Raw genomic sequence first — 17,245 nt, 5'->3', positions numbered from 1 at the left:
TCTATCGTCGACGCGGGCTGTCTGCTGGCGGCCATGTTGGTTCGGGATGTTGCTAACAGGTGGTGCTAGTGTAGCGCGACGATTTAATTCCTTACAAAATAGCAGGAGTGCGGCTGCGGCAACGCACGTACGAATCAAACGAAATAGTCGCTGGAAAATTATACTTTTTCATTTAAAGAAACCTGTAAACTTTTTTAGAAAATAAATTTGGGATTAAACTCAAACCATCACCACCCCTTTCCCGGACAAATACCCCGACAACTGACCGAAACAGAAGTTACAAGAAAACTGTCCTAGCGATTCGGAAATAAATACGGTAGTTCCTACTAGAGGTGTAAAAGTAACGAAAAAATGCGTACCCGTATGTATTCGTTACTATAACAATTAGTACTCGTTACTATCGTTACGTTACTCGTTACTTCTGATACCGCATAATTTGTTATGTTGCAGCAACGAATCCAGTCGTATTGCGTACGCGTACAGTATGACGTCGCGTAAATAATAATAAATAGAATATAAACAATTAATAGTTTTTGTTAACCAAGAAACAATTAAATCTCATTAGAGCGGCTTTTTAATATTATCTCTTTTAAGATAACAAAAAAAACGTGAAAATATACGCGATTATAAAAACAAAAACATACATATTTCTAATTTGTAAAAAATACTTTTTTACGTTGTTTCTGTTCCAATATCAAACTTTGTCTACACACGGTACAGATAACTAACGGAAGTTTGATAAAATAAAGAAAGGACGGGATTCTATTTTTAAAGCCACGCACTTAGGTGGCGACTGCACGGCTGAAGAATGTGACAGGCGTCAACGGCAAGATGTCTAGTGGCGAGCGAGAGGGGTGGAGATAAAGCAGACAAATAACAAAAGCGCGCTTCAAGCTCTCACGTAGTAAATTCCTCAAAAATACCTCGTTATAGCCGTGTTCTCGCTATAACGAGATTCTACTGTACATCTAAAGGGTCTGACGACATGCACATTCATTCTCCAACTGCCATTTGGAACGGAACTTGGAAGGCAACTAATCGATCCTAGCGCACGTATAGCGCATTCTGTGATGTGAAAATAGAACTGAGTGACGCCATGCGTCGTGAGCGCCCTGCAGAATACGAACGGAACTAAGCAATGCTACGAAACTTCTACCGTTTTAGCTTACGAACCGGAATTAAATAAATATTATTTTAGTAACGGAAGTGATATATCCTTTAAATAAGAAAAAACCATATATTTAAGAGAAAATAGTAGTATTCCGACAGAAACTTCCGACGTTAAACATAGGAAATAGTGAACTGTAAGAAACGCTTAGACTTTACTATCCCATGGTTAAAATGGCGAACATTAAGAGAATAGATGATTTAAACGTTTTATAGTGAAAAACTTAGCATGCGTCTTAAATGTGTTTTGATGTATTATGCAAGCGGTACGTTTCTTATCCAATATGAATGTTAAATACATTATTTGGTAGATACTTGAAGTTAGTTTTTAATGCCCTAATAAAAACCGAATCATCGGTTTTTTCTGGGAATTCGGTTCGGCTTCGGTTTTTACTAAAATGACCGAACCGAACCGAAAATTCGGTCAACCGATCAGCCCTAGTTATTAGGATAACGAACAACTGTTAAATTGACTTTTAGTTGATAACTTAGTTTATTCTTATGGGATATTAAAAAACAAACATTATCAATAACATAACTTTAAATGTATTACCAATTATTTAAAGCATGCATGTGAAACAAAATTTCAAGAATGTAAAAAACCGTATTTAAAAGAATATAAATAATTTCCAATAAAAGTAATAGTATAAAGTGGTGAAAACAAATCAGCACTCTTGGTGCAAGCGAGAGAACAGAGAGGCGCTACGGGCCGTACTTGGCGTGGGGTCTTCCTGCACGACGAGTGACGAGATGTCCCGCGTCATGCCACCGACGTTGGTCGCCTGGCACATGTACGCTCCGGTGTCGGCGTAGTCGATGTTGTGGATCTGCAGCTCTGTGCCGTTGCCCACGATCTCGTACTTGTGCGGCGCGTCCAGCTTCAGCCGCTCGTCGTTCTTCAGCCACTCCACCTGCGAACATCCTCCGTGCCATGATCGCAGAGTCGGCTTCAGTCAATCATCCTTCTTCAGCCACTCCACCTGCGAACATCCTCCGTGCCGTGATCGCGGAGTCGGCTTCAGTCAATCATCCTTCTTCAGCCACTCCACCTGCGAACATCCTCCGTGCCGTGATCGCAGAGTCGGCTTCCGTCAATCATCCTTCTTCAGCCACTCCACCTGCGAACATCCTCCGTGCCGTGATCGCGGAGTCGGCTTCAGTCAATCATCCTTCTTCAGCCACTCCACCTGCGAACATCCTCCGTGCCGTGATCGCGGAGTCGGCTTCCGTCAATCATCCTTCTTCAGCCACTCCACCTGCGAACATCCTCCAGTCATCTGAACGTCAGCTTTGACCACTTGTCGTTTTTCAGCCACTCCACCTGCGAACATCCTCCAGTCATCTGAACGTCAGCTTTGACCGCTCCACCCGGGAACATCCTCCTTGCCTACATCGTGAAGTTCGATTCAGCCGCTCGTCGTTCTTCAGCCACTCCACCTGCAAACATCCTCCAGTCATCTGAACGTCAGCTTTGACCACTTGCCGTTCTTCAGCCTCCTGTGAACATCCTCCATGCTATCAGTGTAGAGTCAGCTTCAGCCACTGGTCGATCTTCAGCCACTCACTCCACCTGCGAACATCCTCTGTGCTGTCATGTGGAGTTAAGGTTCATCACAGCTGGTGGAGCAAGTCTGGGCAATGAGATCTCTGTAGTGCCACAAATAAAATAAACAGTTACGCTCAGAATGAATAAAGAAGACAGCTATACTTTTCTCTGCGGGGTTTTCGTCACCACCTTTGTTACAACATGTACCTCTATCGTGTACTTCATTAGTTTTAAAATAACTTGCTGAAAAAAAAGATACCAGCACCTCGCTCGATTACATTTTTGCGTTATAGCTCGTACTTGCATACTTGTCCGCAAGCACTTTAGCATACTTCCATACATTGATACTTGCACGTATTTTTATACACTTGTCTGTAAGCTTGTATATATGGTCCATAATCGTACACATTTATCGTACACATGTCTCAAATATGTGGGTACCCTACACATTTCCTATTCCTCTATCTGATGATTCGCATCCTAAGTGCAGATGTCATGATTCACCACATTACCCCAATTATAAAAACTTTACAGTGAAATTTTATCAAAACATCCTTTTGAAATAGGAAACCATACAATTTTCGACTTACAATTAAATTAAAATAATAATATTGGCATAGTTATGAGGTGATAAAAATCGCTTGTATTTAAGATCAAAATCAATTTTCAAAACTGTAGACAACATCATTAATTCACTTAGGCGAGACAAGTGAGCCAGCAGCCAATTGACTCTTTGCTAAATACTATTTGCCATATTTTATTCTAGCCTGTGGCGTGCAGTACGTAATCCTCAGCCGATGTTTTGTCCGGGGGCTGTGCGAGGCCCTTCCTACATTGACATGGAAGCAGACGCGGATCACGTAAAGAGATACGTAAATCACGTAACAGATCATCGACAGCGGCACAGTTACAGACACTGAGAAGTCCACGGATTAGTTGGGCAAAGGTGGACGCAAATTTGTCGCCGATGCACTGCACGAATAGCTGGAATCGTAATCTTACGACCGTGACATTGGCCGGGACACGTGCAGGTGCAGAGCTGGCTGGCGACTGCCGCAATATGATATGTGCCGCACGCGCCTGGAAGATAACAAGGATTGTCGCTTTCCCCCCTCCTTCCCAGCACTCCCCGCGTGGCACCCTGCCCTTGACACGTAACTGACACCGGACAGCTGGGAGTTGCACGGGCCGCCGACACGTGTTTTTGAGAGATTTCTGCCGTCGTGTCGGCTTGGAGTGGCGCGACTGGCCCCGGCCGCTCTCCTGAGTTCTGGAATTGCGCCGGGGCCTATATAATATCCCGAGGACGCCGGCCGGGGGGCGGGGGAGGGGAGGGGAGGGGAGGAGGTCACAGTGGAGTTCAGAGAGAGAGTTCAGGCGGGAGCCTTCCCGCAGCGGAGCTTCCGGGGCGATAGTGCCGCGGGTGCGGCAGAGTGGCGAAGTCCTTGGACGAAGGTTCCAGGGCAGGGAGTGAGTGAGTTCAGTGGTGTCGGGAGTTTTCCCGCAGCTGAGTTTCCGGGCAATAGTGTCGCGGGCGCGACGGAGTTCTGAGCGAAGTTCCGAGCGAGGCGTCGAGCGGATCCTCGGCGATTTTTTTTTCTAACCTAAGGCAAGTGTCGGCGGCGGCGGAGTGCGGCGACGGAGTCCCGCGGCGGAGACCCACGAGGGGTGCTGCGGCGAGAGTTGCGCCAGAGGTGCGGCCCAGCGAGGTGTGTGGTGTGTAAGAAACGAGTGACTGGGGAAGCAACATTTTTAAGTGCAATTGATTATTTGCCATTTTAGATTATTTGTAAGTGACATAAGTAGTGGCAATAACTAAAACTGTGTGCATGATAAAAATCTTTAATTGGGCTATCCTTTACAAACCCGCAGTAAATTGTAACAATATTTATTTTTAAAACAGTACGTACACTGCATTCGGGTCATCGTAAGACTCTTGTGTAGAACAACTCTGATACATTAACTGAATAACTATTTGTGTGATTATTGTAAGTAATTCCTGTTCAGACTTCAAAAATAATATGTAGTTAAAATAAAAAACTTTCGAATGAAAAGATTTGCAATTCATATTTTGCGAAAAAAAAACTTCAAAGTATTTACACTGTAAGCAAAAGAATAACATTAAAACATGTACTGGAATGTATGTTTGTATAGCACACAGTTATTGAATTTTTCCCCGAAAAAAAAAATCCTCCTACCGTGGTTTCATGCATTTTTCATGGACCTACACTATTGGACGAGCTCACTTCAAGACATCACACTATGCTATTGGGTTAGATATACATATTTAAATGTTTACTTGTACAATTGTTTTTTATATTTTATAAATTATCATAAATAATATTTGAATCAAGAAAAAATATATTAATTAGGTGACTGCAAAGTTAACATTGAATACTTTTCCAGGAAAACGTACAACTAATTGTTATACACCTGCTATTAAGAATTTCTGTATTCTGCAATTCTCAGGCATAGCTCACCTTGGGAAATGGTTCTCCAATCACATGGCAAAACATTGAGGCTTCTTCCTCGGGTCTTCTGGACTGTATGCGAGGCGTCACCTTCACCTCGGGTATTGCTGTGGGAAAACAAATTAGAGTCAGTTAAAGGAGACTAGACTGAGGATATCGCTTGGAATCAATGCAGAATTAGCACCAAACACGCAATTCAGAATGAGACAGTTGTGAGCATATTTGGTGCAGACACTTCACTTACCCTCAACGCTGTTCTATCCAAAGATGCACATATTGCTGTTCCACAAGAAAAGTGTCTAGAGTATCCAGGTATGTATGTATTAATACACACCATGTCACGAGAAGCCACATTTACAAAAAAACTCAAAACATAAAGAATTTAAACTAGTTAAAAAAATAACCAAGCTGAAATTAAAAATCTGGGCTTCATAATTAAGCATATTTTAACATCTTTAGAGAGTAATAGAAATACAGTTATACATTCAAGTATCACTGAGTAAACATTTCAGTAAAATAAAGACCAAAGGTGATGTTATGTATTTTGCTACCATCAACCATAGCCTAGGTCAGAATGTTTAACATAGAAAAAATGTCAGACCATATTTAATATTTTTTAACTATTTGGATCTAAAAAAGGGCAGTGTCTTATAGTGGATGACATCCATCATTCATCGAATTTTCTTGATACGAGTAAAAATATTTTCGGATTTATGAGTTATTAAAATGTTGCGAGGTTTACTATCGATGTAATTTATTTGAACAAAACAAATCAACATCTGAAAAAATTATATAAACATAAAACTGAGATTAACAAATACTTATTTCACCATGTGACACAAAAACCAATTTCTGGGCACTTTATATGTTAAAAAAAATCTCTTTTATCCAAGGCTGAGTTCTTCAACAAAATGTATGTTCGACCAGTACATTCAAATAGGTATGTAGTATTGTGGTGTTAATGAACTACTTAAGAGAACTAATGCACCCATATTAGCTTTCACTCTTTACAAAGTTGTTATTGAAAATATAGCACATTTTAAACTTAAAATGTAAATTTACATTCAAAGAAATCCAAGGACGGAAATAAGGGAGTGTCTTAAAAATTTAAAATATTAAATTTGACTAAATATAGTAATCAACAAAACCAAATTTATTTATGTATTGTGCAGGCCCTGTTATAATTAAATTTTATGGATTTATATGTAATGGTTATAAAAAACCTCACAGTCGTATCAAATTACAAAATTAAATAAAAGGCATTTTTAGGATGTGTGAAATTATATGGCCGAGAAAAAGGTAAGATGATAGAGTTCAGTTGTATAAATATTTAGCACTTAAGGTATTTCTCAGTGACATAGTCAGGATTTTATTCAAAGAGTTGTTACAGAATGCTAGTGTTACTTATTTACGTTTTGGCGTGTTGTAAATTTACCCTTGGAACTGATTATAATCATAATTTAAAAATTATAAACTTTTGCATAGGCACTAAAATACCACTGTCAAAATTAATGAGATAAAGTTATTATTACATTTAATTTAATTTCTTATTTCTAATATTTAGAATGATATCTTGTAATGAGTTTGTATCTTCCCACGGGGCATGATTCCAGAAAAAAGGATAATATCTGGTAAAACAAAGTAAAAAATTACTAAAACAATAAATGTAGAAATAGAGTTGCTGCTGAGAGTCCACAGTAAAAAAATGAATCTGCAAATATATATCATTGTAAGCGGTAATATTGTAAGGGTTGGTCCATAAGCGAGCACTAACAAAAACAGACTGTGCATTGTGAGGAATGAGGGTCTAGAGAGAAAAGAATTGAAAAGAGAACTTTCCTAAAATGGTTGTTCCAAGTGTAACCGCTGAATCGACTCAACATCAATTAGAGAAATTGGGTTTGCAGAGTGGAAGGTATTGTAAACAGGAATGTTATAACAAGGGTAGTCCAAGTACGAACATATGGCGATGACATTGATCTCCACGAAAAAAGGTGCTGAACACAGGAATGTAGTAACTGGGAGGTCCAAGTGCAACAGCCAACAATGCCTCACTCTGCATGGTGACAACATATGTCTGCATGAAGTGTTGTAAACCAAAATGTCGTAATGGGATGGTCCAATTATAACAACCGACATTGTCTCAGTGTGCATTGCGAGAACATAGGTCTACAGGGAGGAAGGTTTTGTTAACAGGAATGTCATAGCTGGGTGGTCCAAGAGAGATAATGATCAACGTCTCCCTGTGCATGGTGAGGACGCGTGTCTGCAGAGAGGAAGGTGTTGTAATCAGGAATGTCGTGACAGGGTGGTAGGTGTGTGACGACTCACTGTGCACGGTGAGCACGTGTGTCTGCAGGGAGGGAGGTGTTGTGATCAGGAATGTCGTAACGGGGTAGCACGAGAGTGACAACTCACTGTGTACGGTGAGAACGTGTGTCTGCAGGGAGGAAGGTGCTGTAATCAGTAATGTCGTGACGGGGTGGCACGAGAGTGACGACTCACTGTGCACGGTGAGCACGTGGGTCTGCACCACGTCCTTGTTGCGCAGCGCGTGGCAGGTGTAGTTGCCGGCGTGCAGCAGCTGGATGCGCGTGAGGTAGAGCGAGCCGTCGCTGAACACGCGCACCTCCTCCTCGCCGAGGGCCGACAGGTCGGCGTCGTGGCGCCGCCACACGATGGGCGGGGGAGGCGCGCCCGTCACGTCGCACTTGATCTCCACGTTGTCGCCGACCCGCGCCGACAGGCGGTTCACCTCCAGGGCCTTGTCCAGCGACACCACCGACACGCCTGCAGTCATGGGACTCGGGTACAGGCTCGTTCCGAGCCCGGTCCTTTCCTCTTACAGCTCGGTCTGACACAGTTAGTTTCTGTGGGATGGCTTTACTCAACTTTCCGAATATTTTAACAAAAGTATGCTCTTGCATTTGTCATTCTTTCATAAATATTTTAATAACATATTCACTTAATGTATTATGATAGATGTAAAAGTTTGATGCGCAAGTTTTAGTAATGTTTATCACTTGTGTGACATTTTACATCCATTATGTTACACTATGTAGGGACATTTATACCAGTTGATAATATTTTGAGACAGAACAAAAGATGCAAAAGAGTAATAGTGTTAGATTTACAAAAAAAAAAAAAAAGCCCTCAAATCTTAGTAATGCTGAGAAAATTAAAATCTCAGAATGCCGGTTCAGACCGAGCCTCTGTGCATAACCTCGAGAGTACCTACATATTTACCAATTAAATTGAACAATTCTCAGGACTCCAGATTCTCGACAAGCGATCCTGGTTTCATGGGGTTGCATTTTGAATTTATTTATTTAATTTTTTTCTTGTATTTTTGTGGAACGTGGCAGACTTTGCCGGGAGCCGGGGTAAGTTTTCTCCGGGTATTCCCGTTTCACACTCCATGTCATTAACTTGCTCATCTATTTCACCTTACCACTCGCCCGTCTCTTGTAACCTCTGTGTTGACCATGTTAAACATATAAAGGACAAGACTTGGGTAATTCACTTCGGGATGAGACTCGGTGTATTAATAGTATAACTATAAGGCTGTTCAGCCCTGACACTGGTCGATTCCGAAAAAAAAAGAGCCTTTTGGAAATTTAAGTACAATTTGTGTACTAGTTCAGTTTAACTCCGTCGAACGGAGCAGTGGCCCAAGTGGTAACGCACTTGCTTGTCGCTTAGATGCTTGGGTTTCGAGTCACGCTGACCTTCAATTTTCTTTTAATAATTAAAAAAAAATTAGCAGGCTACTGTTTACAAATATTATTAATTTAAATAAAGATAAATATATTTATTAAATCCTAATTCCTAGAAATGGCTTATCGGAGGCTTTAGACATGGATGCTTAAGTCGTTTTTAGGAATTTGTGTTATTTCTAAGGCAAATACTCTATATTTAATTTACAATATTTTTACAAAATTTCAAAAATAAAATAATAATGGGTATAATAATAATAATAATTAAATTTATAACGACTCTTTGTCATTAAAATGAAATTAAAAGTTTTAAAATATGCAATATAAAATAAACAGTTACAAAATATTCGGTACAAACCAGTTTTCACCTGACCAAAGCTGTTGCGTTTCTATCAGATTTTATGTTTTCTATTGAAAATGATAATGAGGTAACATATATTGCTTACCCCAAAATCATGTATAATTTTTCTACAGTTTGATCATTTTTATTTTTCTGTAATCAATTAACAAACATACTAGTTTATTTTTGAATGAAGTAAGTTTTCCAACAGATATACTTCAAAAACATTGTTCATGTAAACAATAATCTTTTATTAATTGTGCAATATTGTCATCTTCAAATTCGTGTTTGTAGAACAGTAAATGTATGAATATATTTATTAATAAAAATCAAACATTTTGATTATTATAATTACTCTTTATAACTATTATTTTACCCAAATTATTTATATTAAAAAGATTGAATTTTTACTGTAATTTAAATATCAAGAAACATATAGTAAATATTTTTTTTGCAAATAAAATGATCTACATTAAAATTATAAATGTAAGTAAACATTAAATTTATATATATTTTAATTATTACAATCAAAGGGACTATCAGCGGGAATCGAAACACGAGCGCCTGGGCAGCAAGCAAGTTATGTTACCACATAAGTCGTTGTGCCGTTGGCCAGAGTGAAAATTGACTGACACAAACGGTGCTTAAAAATGTCAAAGGGATTTTATTTGAAATTGGCTGGCCAGTAGGCCTTATTGTTTCAATGAGTGAACACTCTTAAGATATGATGCTAACACACGTTGTCTCATCCCGAAATGTATTTCCCAAGTTGAGCCCTCCCCGTCAGTTTTCTTCTTCATCCTGTTATTCATTCCAACATTAATCTATTAAGTTTTTAGTTCACTCGTTTGTTTATTCACTAACACTTGTGAAATAGGTTTGCGTCCGGGCCCGGTGGTTGGACAGGAAGATGTGTTATGCTTTACAACTTGTATCCACTCGTTGGGCTGGATGGCATTAACTTAGAAGTACAATGGCCGTATTGGAGTATATTCTATCATTGAAATTTAAAATGACGATTTAATTGAAAAAAAGTTGCGTATTGATTTTGAATTTGGATTAAAAACCATTTATATAAAACTTTCTAACTTATACTATAAACATTTTTCACATAAAGACACAAATAATTTATTATTTAATTTAATGCAATTAAAATGTTTCTTTATGTAGAACCCAAATTTAAGTATATAATAATTATTTAAGAATAATATTTAAAATATTTGTAAAAGAAATACATTTTTTATTATTTTTAACGTAGGTAGCCTTATTCATATTTTTGTGGCCATTCTCGCAGTTGATGCAGTGTATTTTAAAAAGTTAATAATTAATGCATTCTGTGCATTGCCTTATGCAGATTTATTAGCCAAACCCAACTAACACCACAGGCTAATAACATCACATCATAACTCTTCCAATACGATGATCACACAGGCATTCCCGACTCTCACCATGTCCACCAGAGCAACAGTTAAAAGCTGCCAAGATATTATTTTGCTTAGCTGCACTACTTTACAATAATAAAGCAAGCAATATTTTTCAACAAGTTAGTGTCTGCCATAAAAAACCAAATAAGTAAAAAATTAAAATCTATTTTGAGTACGTATTGTATTGTCATGACTTACTTGCCGTAATATAACAATGCAAACTATGCCCCTCTAGACAACTGTAAAAAAATTTTTTTTTGTATGTTCCTAGTATGAGAAAATAGTACTTTTTTGTATTTTATTAATTTAAATTTTATCTTGGTAAGTGTAAAGCCAGAACTGCAGGGCCTAAGACTGCAGGCAATGAGTCCTTACATAGCCTACCGTACAGTCTAGGTCTACGGAAGCGGCAGTAAAGCAGGGAGCCAACTTACTGTATAACTTACTAAACGCCATGTAAAACTCGTTAATGTTGAGGCGTCCGTCCTTGTCGGTGTCGTCGTACGTGAGCATGTGGCCCAGGCTGCAGCCCTGCGCCAGCTGGCTGAGGTGCTCCTGGGTGGCGACCTGTGGCGAGCACCAAGCCTCACTTCAACACTACAACACTAACACTGCAACACTAACACTGCAACACTGCTACAACACCGCAACACTGCTATACTGCAACACTGCAACACCGCAATACTGCAACTGTGCAATTCTGCGACACTGCAATACTGCAAAACGTGAAACACTACAACACTGCAACACTGCTATAACACCGCAACAATGCTACAACACCGCAACAATGCTAGAACACCACAACACTGCAACACTACAACACCGCAAAACTGCAACTTTGCAATTCTGCGACACTGCAACACTGCAAAACGTGAAACATTACAACACCACAACACCACAATATAAAATAAGGATTTTGGTGTTCAATATGCCACACCTGTACCCTAACTGTATTCCTAGTCCAAAATTGGACACGGCCAGTCCATGATTTTTAGGGAACAAATTTTTTATTAAATTTCAAATCAAAATGAATTATTTTTTATGAATTTTAGAATTTTTGTTCATTAAAATCGGATGATAAATAAAGATTTTCAAGATGCGGGCCGTAACGGAAATTGCAAAGGTGATGTCATAACAATTCAAAATGGCGGTCATGGTATCTTAATTCCTAGAAATGGCTTATCGGAGGCTTTATACATGGATGCTTAAGTCGTTTTTAGCAATTTGTGTTCTTTCTAAGGCAAAATGACTTTTGAGGTTTTTATAAATACTAGTTTTCGAATTTTCGAATTTTTGAGAATTTTTGGCGGGATTTAAAAGTCTGAAAATTTTTGCGAATTTGGGCAAATTTTGGAATATTTTGACCAATTTTGGCAAATTTTAAAGGTAAAAGGTCAAGGTCAACATCAAGGTCATACAAAATGGCCACCGTGACGTCACAATCCAAGATGGCGGTCGGCTCGATGGCTCCACCGCCTGACGCCTGTGCCCGGATGCCCATTTACATACTACTTGAATTAAATTTGGTTTAATAACAAAAAAAAAAACGAACAGAGAGCAAGATGGAGTGCCCACTTGAAACTAGCCCCATACAAATTCTTTCAAACGCTTTATTTTGGTTTTGGCGATGTGACCCATCTGAGAAATATAAGTTCAGTTACTTTACTTGACATGACGTTGTGGAATAGTCATATACAAATGAGCACACTTGATTTGCACCCCTGAGTCCTTCACCTTCAATATACATGTATATCACTGAATGTCTACACACGAGGTCAAAAAACAGAAACAGTTAACTCATAGGTGCCGTAGTAAATACCTAACTGTCCTGTACTGGTATACATGAAAGTGGCAGGTCATGCATAGAATCGAAAACCAAACCTCCGGCATATTCTTGTTTATGACTTCTTTTATTGACATTAAATTTAGCATTTCTTGTTTGTATACATTAAACTCGATCTCTGCTACTTGCTCTACGCTATCGATTATGTGAGGACTTTTTAACTTGCTATTCCGTAGTTCAAATTTACAACATACATCAACATGTGGGTGTCCAAATCTGCAGTTGAAATTTTGCCAAACGTATTCTCTATAGAAGTTTTATCTAACTGAACTGTCTGAATGTATTTGAGAAATTTTAATTATTTGTTCCCTGGCCACCATAAACTGTAACCTTCAGTGGAAAGGATTCAACCAGCTTGTGAATAATTTCGGTAATGCAATAAGAGATTTTGTGTTTTTGGATTCTTCCATCTTTGATGCCATGAAGATTGTCCCAACATAAGCTATAACTCGGCCAAGATAACAATGTATCTCGAAAGAATGCGGTCGCGCGCGAGAGAGACAGAGTAAGTAGCTGACCTGGCCAATCGGTGACGAGCAGCAGGTAGCGAGCCGGCTATCGCCAAGTACAGTCAGCGATGCGTGACAAGTGAACACGTCAGTTCATCCGGCGTGGTTACGTGTGAGTTCGCGAATTGGAATGTAATGTTGCTGCTTGCGTTATCAACTATCGAGTGGAATATATGCATTAATAACGTTATACAATAATGGCATCATCTAGGATAACGCGTCCGACTATTCATAGTCAAGCACGTGAAATTATAGGAAATGTTATTTCATATTTTGATGCAGAGAAGCTTGCTGGAAAACACGCACATCCCATCGAAAATGCTACAAAACGAGCTGCAGCTGCGACTGGAAAATCTGTGGGAACAATATGCAAAATACATAAGGAAATGAGCATAGCAAAACTAACAGAAACACGAGTATGTACACCGGGCAAACAACGGAAGACAAGCCGTAAAAAAATTGTTCTGGATTATTTTGATTTGTGTGTTGTTCGACGTACAGTTCAAAACTTTTATGCCTATCGAAAGGAAGTGTCAACATTGAAGAAATTACTGTATGTATTGCGGAAAGAAATCGATTTTGCTGGAAGTAGAGAAACGTTGCGGAAAATATTAAAACAGATTGGCTTCCGATTTAAGAAATGCATAGACAAGAGACTAGTATTGATGGAAAGGATAGATGTCGCTTGGAGGGGAAGGTATTTGCGACGAATGAAGGAAAATGACAGTTTAGGTGAGAATAAATTACCAGTTGTATATGTTAATGAAACATGGATACATGCAGCATACACTGTGAGCAAATGCTGGCAAGATCCAGATACGCAGGGTGTACTTAAGAACGACAGAGCAGCACACAGATGGATTATTGTGCACGCTGGTTTGGTTTCGGGTTTTGTTCCTGGCGCATTCTTAATCTTCAAATCCAAATGTAAAAGCGGAGATTATCACGATGAGATGAATTATGATAAATTTTCCAAGTGGGTACTTGAACGGCTTACACCTAATCTTCCCACACATTGCATTGTTGTAATGGATAATGCATCCTACCATTCAGTGCAGATTAATAAAGCCCCGACTGTGGCATCGCGCAAGGCGCAAATTCAAGAGTGGCTGAATAGCAACAACATTGCTTATGAAGAAGACATGACAAAGTCAGAATTACTTAACATCGTCAAGTGCCAACGCCCGTCTCCGAAATATCGTGTGGACGACATCCTTGAAAGACATGGTCACGAAGTAGTCAGGTTGCCACCGTATCATTGTAATTTAAATGCAATTGAATATATCTGGAACATTGTGAAATCTCTTGTGTCGGACAAAAACGTTTCACAAAAAGCCGACCATATACAAATGTTGACAGAAGAAGCCATTAACATAATTTGTGAAAACGACTGGATGGCAGCTATGTCACATGTTAAACGAGAAGAAAAGGAGTACTGGAAAAACGACCACTGCATTGAAGAGGAAATGGAAAAATTTATAATACGTCTAGACGGTGACAGTGAAAGTGAAAACTATGTTTGTGAAGATATTGACAGTTCCAGTGATGACAGTGGTGGAAGATCCTCGGATGGTGCACTTTCAGGCTTCGAGTGTCTGAACTAGGCAGTTGTAAGTACAAGTGTATTAATTAAAATTCTTTGTTGTGCTATGAGTGCGTTAGATGTAAATGGTAGGCCAGATGCCATTCCATTTGTATTTATATGTTCAACAAACAGCAATTGCTACTTGTTATGTTTGTGGACCAGTTGCTGTTTGCATGTAACCTGAAGGTACCTATATTCTAATTCTGCGGATGTGTATGCTATAACAAACGTATTTCACTTGAATATGTAGGAAATAGGTGGAACGAAACGTGAAATCAGCTAATATAGTGGCTGTGTTATTGACGTAGGTCCACAACAGTTTTCACTGAGTGTACCGCTCCCGCCTGTAGTGTGTTACTCAGGGAGGGGACTGGAGGAGGTATCACGACACTTCCCCTCACGGGATACATTGTTAGCTTGGGGGCGTTATACTTGGAAGATGATGGCATTCAGTTAGATAAACAGGCCAATATAAAAATAATTATAAATAAGATTTATTGCTAAACAAACAGCACTGCTAATTTCTGTTGATGCAGAGCAGAAATTCACAACTCTGTAAGAATACATTCTCTTTCCATTATTAACAAACTATTTGGTGTGTAAACAAACTCAAAGTTACATTACTTTATAGAGGAAGGAACTAAGTCAATGACTTAGCTCCTTTCTCCAAATACCTTTATTTTTGGATGTGTGATTTAAGAGGTAAGGAACAATTTAGCAAAGTTCTTTTCTCCACAGTTTGAAGCGTCTAAGCTTATACTGTTCACATGTATTTAAATGTGAACAAAATAATACATTAATTATGTTCCTTTGTACACAGATGTATTGAAAAATCTGAAAGATTTCTGTAGCACTAAGTATACGTATATGTATATTTGATTTGCTTGAACGATAAAAAACCTTCTTGTTAGTACTTCCTACAAGGACACTTTAACCTTATTGAGCTGATTAGCCTGTTTGATAATGTTATTAAAAAAACTTTGCCAGTAAAGTGATTTGAACCACGTCCTTTGTGGTTAACATTCGCGCGTTCTACCACCATGCTATCAAGCCAGTTGGGAACAAAGAAAGAGAATATTCAATATAATCGTATAATGCCAGGTATTTTAAAACTAGAGTTTACTTTTTACTATGACTATTTTAGTGTACCAAATATATTCCAGGGTAGTTTCACTATCACAAGTTTCATTTAGCACAACAAAACATTTGGTTTGTACTTTAATTTTTTACGAAAGTGACTTCATAATGGTTTATGTTACCAAACATAGGTGAACCATCTTTGTGTCACATTTTCGGTCATCGAATTCCGTTAAATTCTCACGAAATCACTCATACTAAATGCCGTGTACCGAGAGCTAAGTTTTTAACATATAAATATTGTTCAAATGCATTCTAGCGTGTATGTTTTAAGTTTTTCCTGCAGCTGGCAACACTCTTTAATAGAAAACACAAAGTTTACAACACGCATATCGTGTTACCTTCGTAGGAAGTGACACGAAATTACAATATAGGCCTACCCAACGTAAGGAAAATGTTGAGCCTAGAACTACCTGAGCTATGCGGGCTTTGACACAGGGCCGCGCTGGGTGGAAATGTGAAGTGCTGCAAGCCAGCAGGACACACAGTACACACAGGACACAGGACACACAACACACAGGACACACAGGGCACGCACGACACACAGAATGCACAGGACACACCATCAGCCCTGCGAGGCAGCGAGGGGCAACAGCGACCCACCTGGTCCAGCTCGTCCCTCTCCAAGGCACCGTTGTTGTTCTGGTCGTAGTGGCTGAACATGATGCTGACCAGGTACTCCTTGCCGGAGCTGTGGTTGTCCTCGGCCATCAGCTTGGCGTGGTTGAAGAGCAGCAGGTTGTCCTGCAACACGCCATCTCCCTCACTGGAGATCCCTGCGCTGTCCATGAAGCTCGTGCGAACAAGTCCCGTGCCATTTTCGGGTGAAGCAGCTATTTAAACTAACTGGTACCTACTGAAAAAAAAATTGGTTGTGTAAAATCGGTGTACGGACGATAGTTTTACGTGACAACGTCATAACAAAACATTGATGAAATGATTGCATACTTTTATAAATAAAATTGAATCATTTTAATTTTAATAATAAAAGAATAAATACTTGAAATTATACTAGTAATCAGATTTTTAAAATGCAAATATAATTAACCTTTATTGCCGAAATTGTTGTTGCAATAAGCAATGAAAACCACATTAACTTTTTACTTCACTTTATAAACAACCGACGAAACAGTTCACGTGTAGATGACTTGTAATTATTTTTAAAAACTGGCGTTTAGCTATAAAGTTTAAATATAATTATGAACAAGTTTTCATATAAATAAACTGTAATCAAATATCTATCATCAATTATATGAATCTACCATAATTTTTTATTCAATTGTAACATAACCTATTATTACTGCACTCGCCGACAGATGCTACTTTTTTTAATAATAAAAGAATAAATACTTGAAATTATTCTAGTAATCAGATTCATTTTCTTACGCACATTTGACGTAGAAACACATTTATAAACAAAGTTTTAAGTTTTAACTTCTGTCGGTGCGGCGCAAGCGTACAATGGGAGTAACGGGACACAGCGTAACGGAACAATGAGCGAAACGGG

At 38.9% G+C, this 17,245-nt stretch overlaps 1 protein-coding gene across 1 annotated transcript in view; it reads right to left on the bottom strand.

The window, feature by feature from the left end:
- Positions 1-17,245, bottom strand: part of LOC134542744 (follistatin-related protein 5-like) — an 84,971-nt gene that overhangs the window by 17,495 nt on the left and 50,231 nt on the right. The window contains exons 4-8 of the mRNA XM_063387242.1: positions 16,342-16,482; positions 11,111-11,231; positions 7,690-7,974; positions 5,194-5,291; positions 1,883-2,078 (exon numbers count right to left, since the gene is read on the bottom strand). Coding sequence (XP_063243312.1) covers positions 1,883-2,078; positions 5,194-5,291; positions 7,690-7,974; positions 11,111-11,231; positions 16,342-16,482 — 841 coding nt within the window. The remainder of the gene's footprint in view (positions 1-1,882; positions 2,079-5,193; positions 5,292-7,689; positions 7,975-11,110; positions 11,232-16,341; positions 16,483-17,245) is intronic.

Source organism: Bacillus rossius, assembly GCF_032445375.1.
Source record: "Bacillus rossius redtenbacheri isolate Brsri chromosome 9 unlocalized genomic scaffold, Brsri_v3 Brsri_v3_scf9_1, whole genome shotgun sequence".
NCBI classification, from domain to species: domain Eukaryota; kingdom Metazoa; phylum Arthropoda; class Insecta; order Phasmatodea; family Bacillidae; genus Bacillus; species Bacillus rossius.
This window is presented reverse-complemented; position numbering and strand designations above follow the sequence as displayed.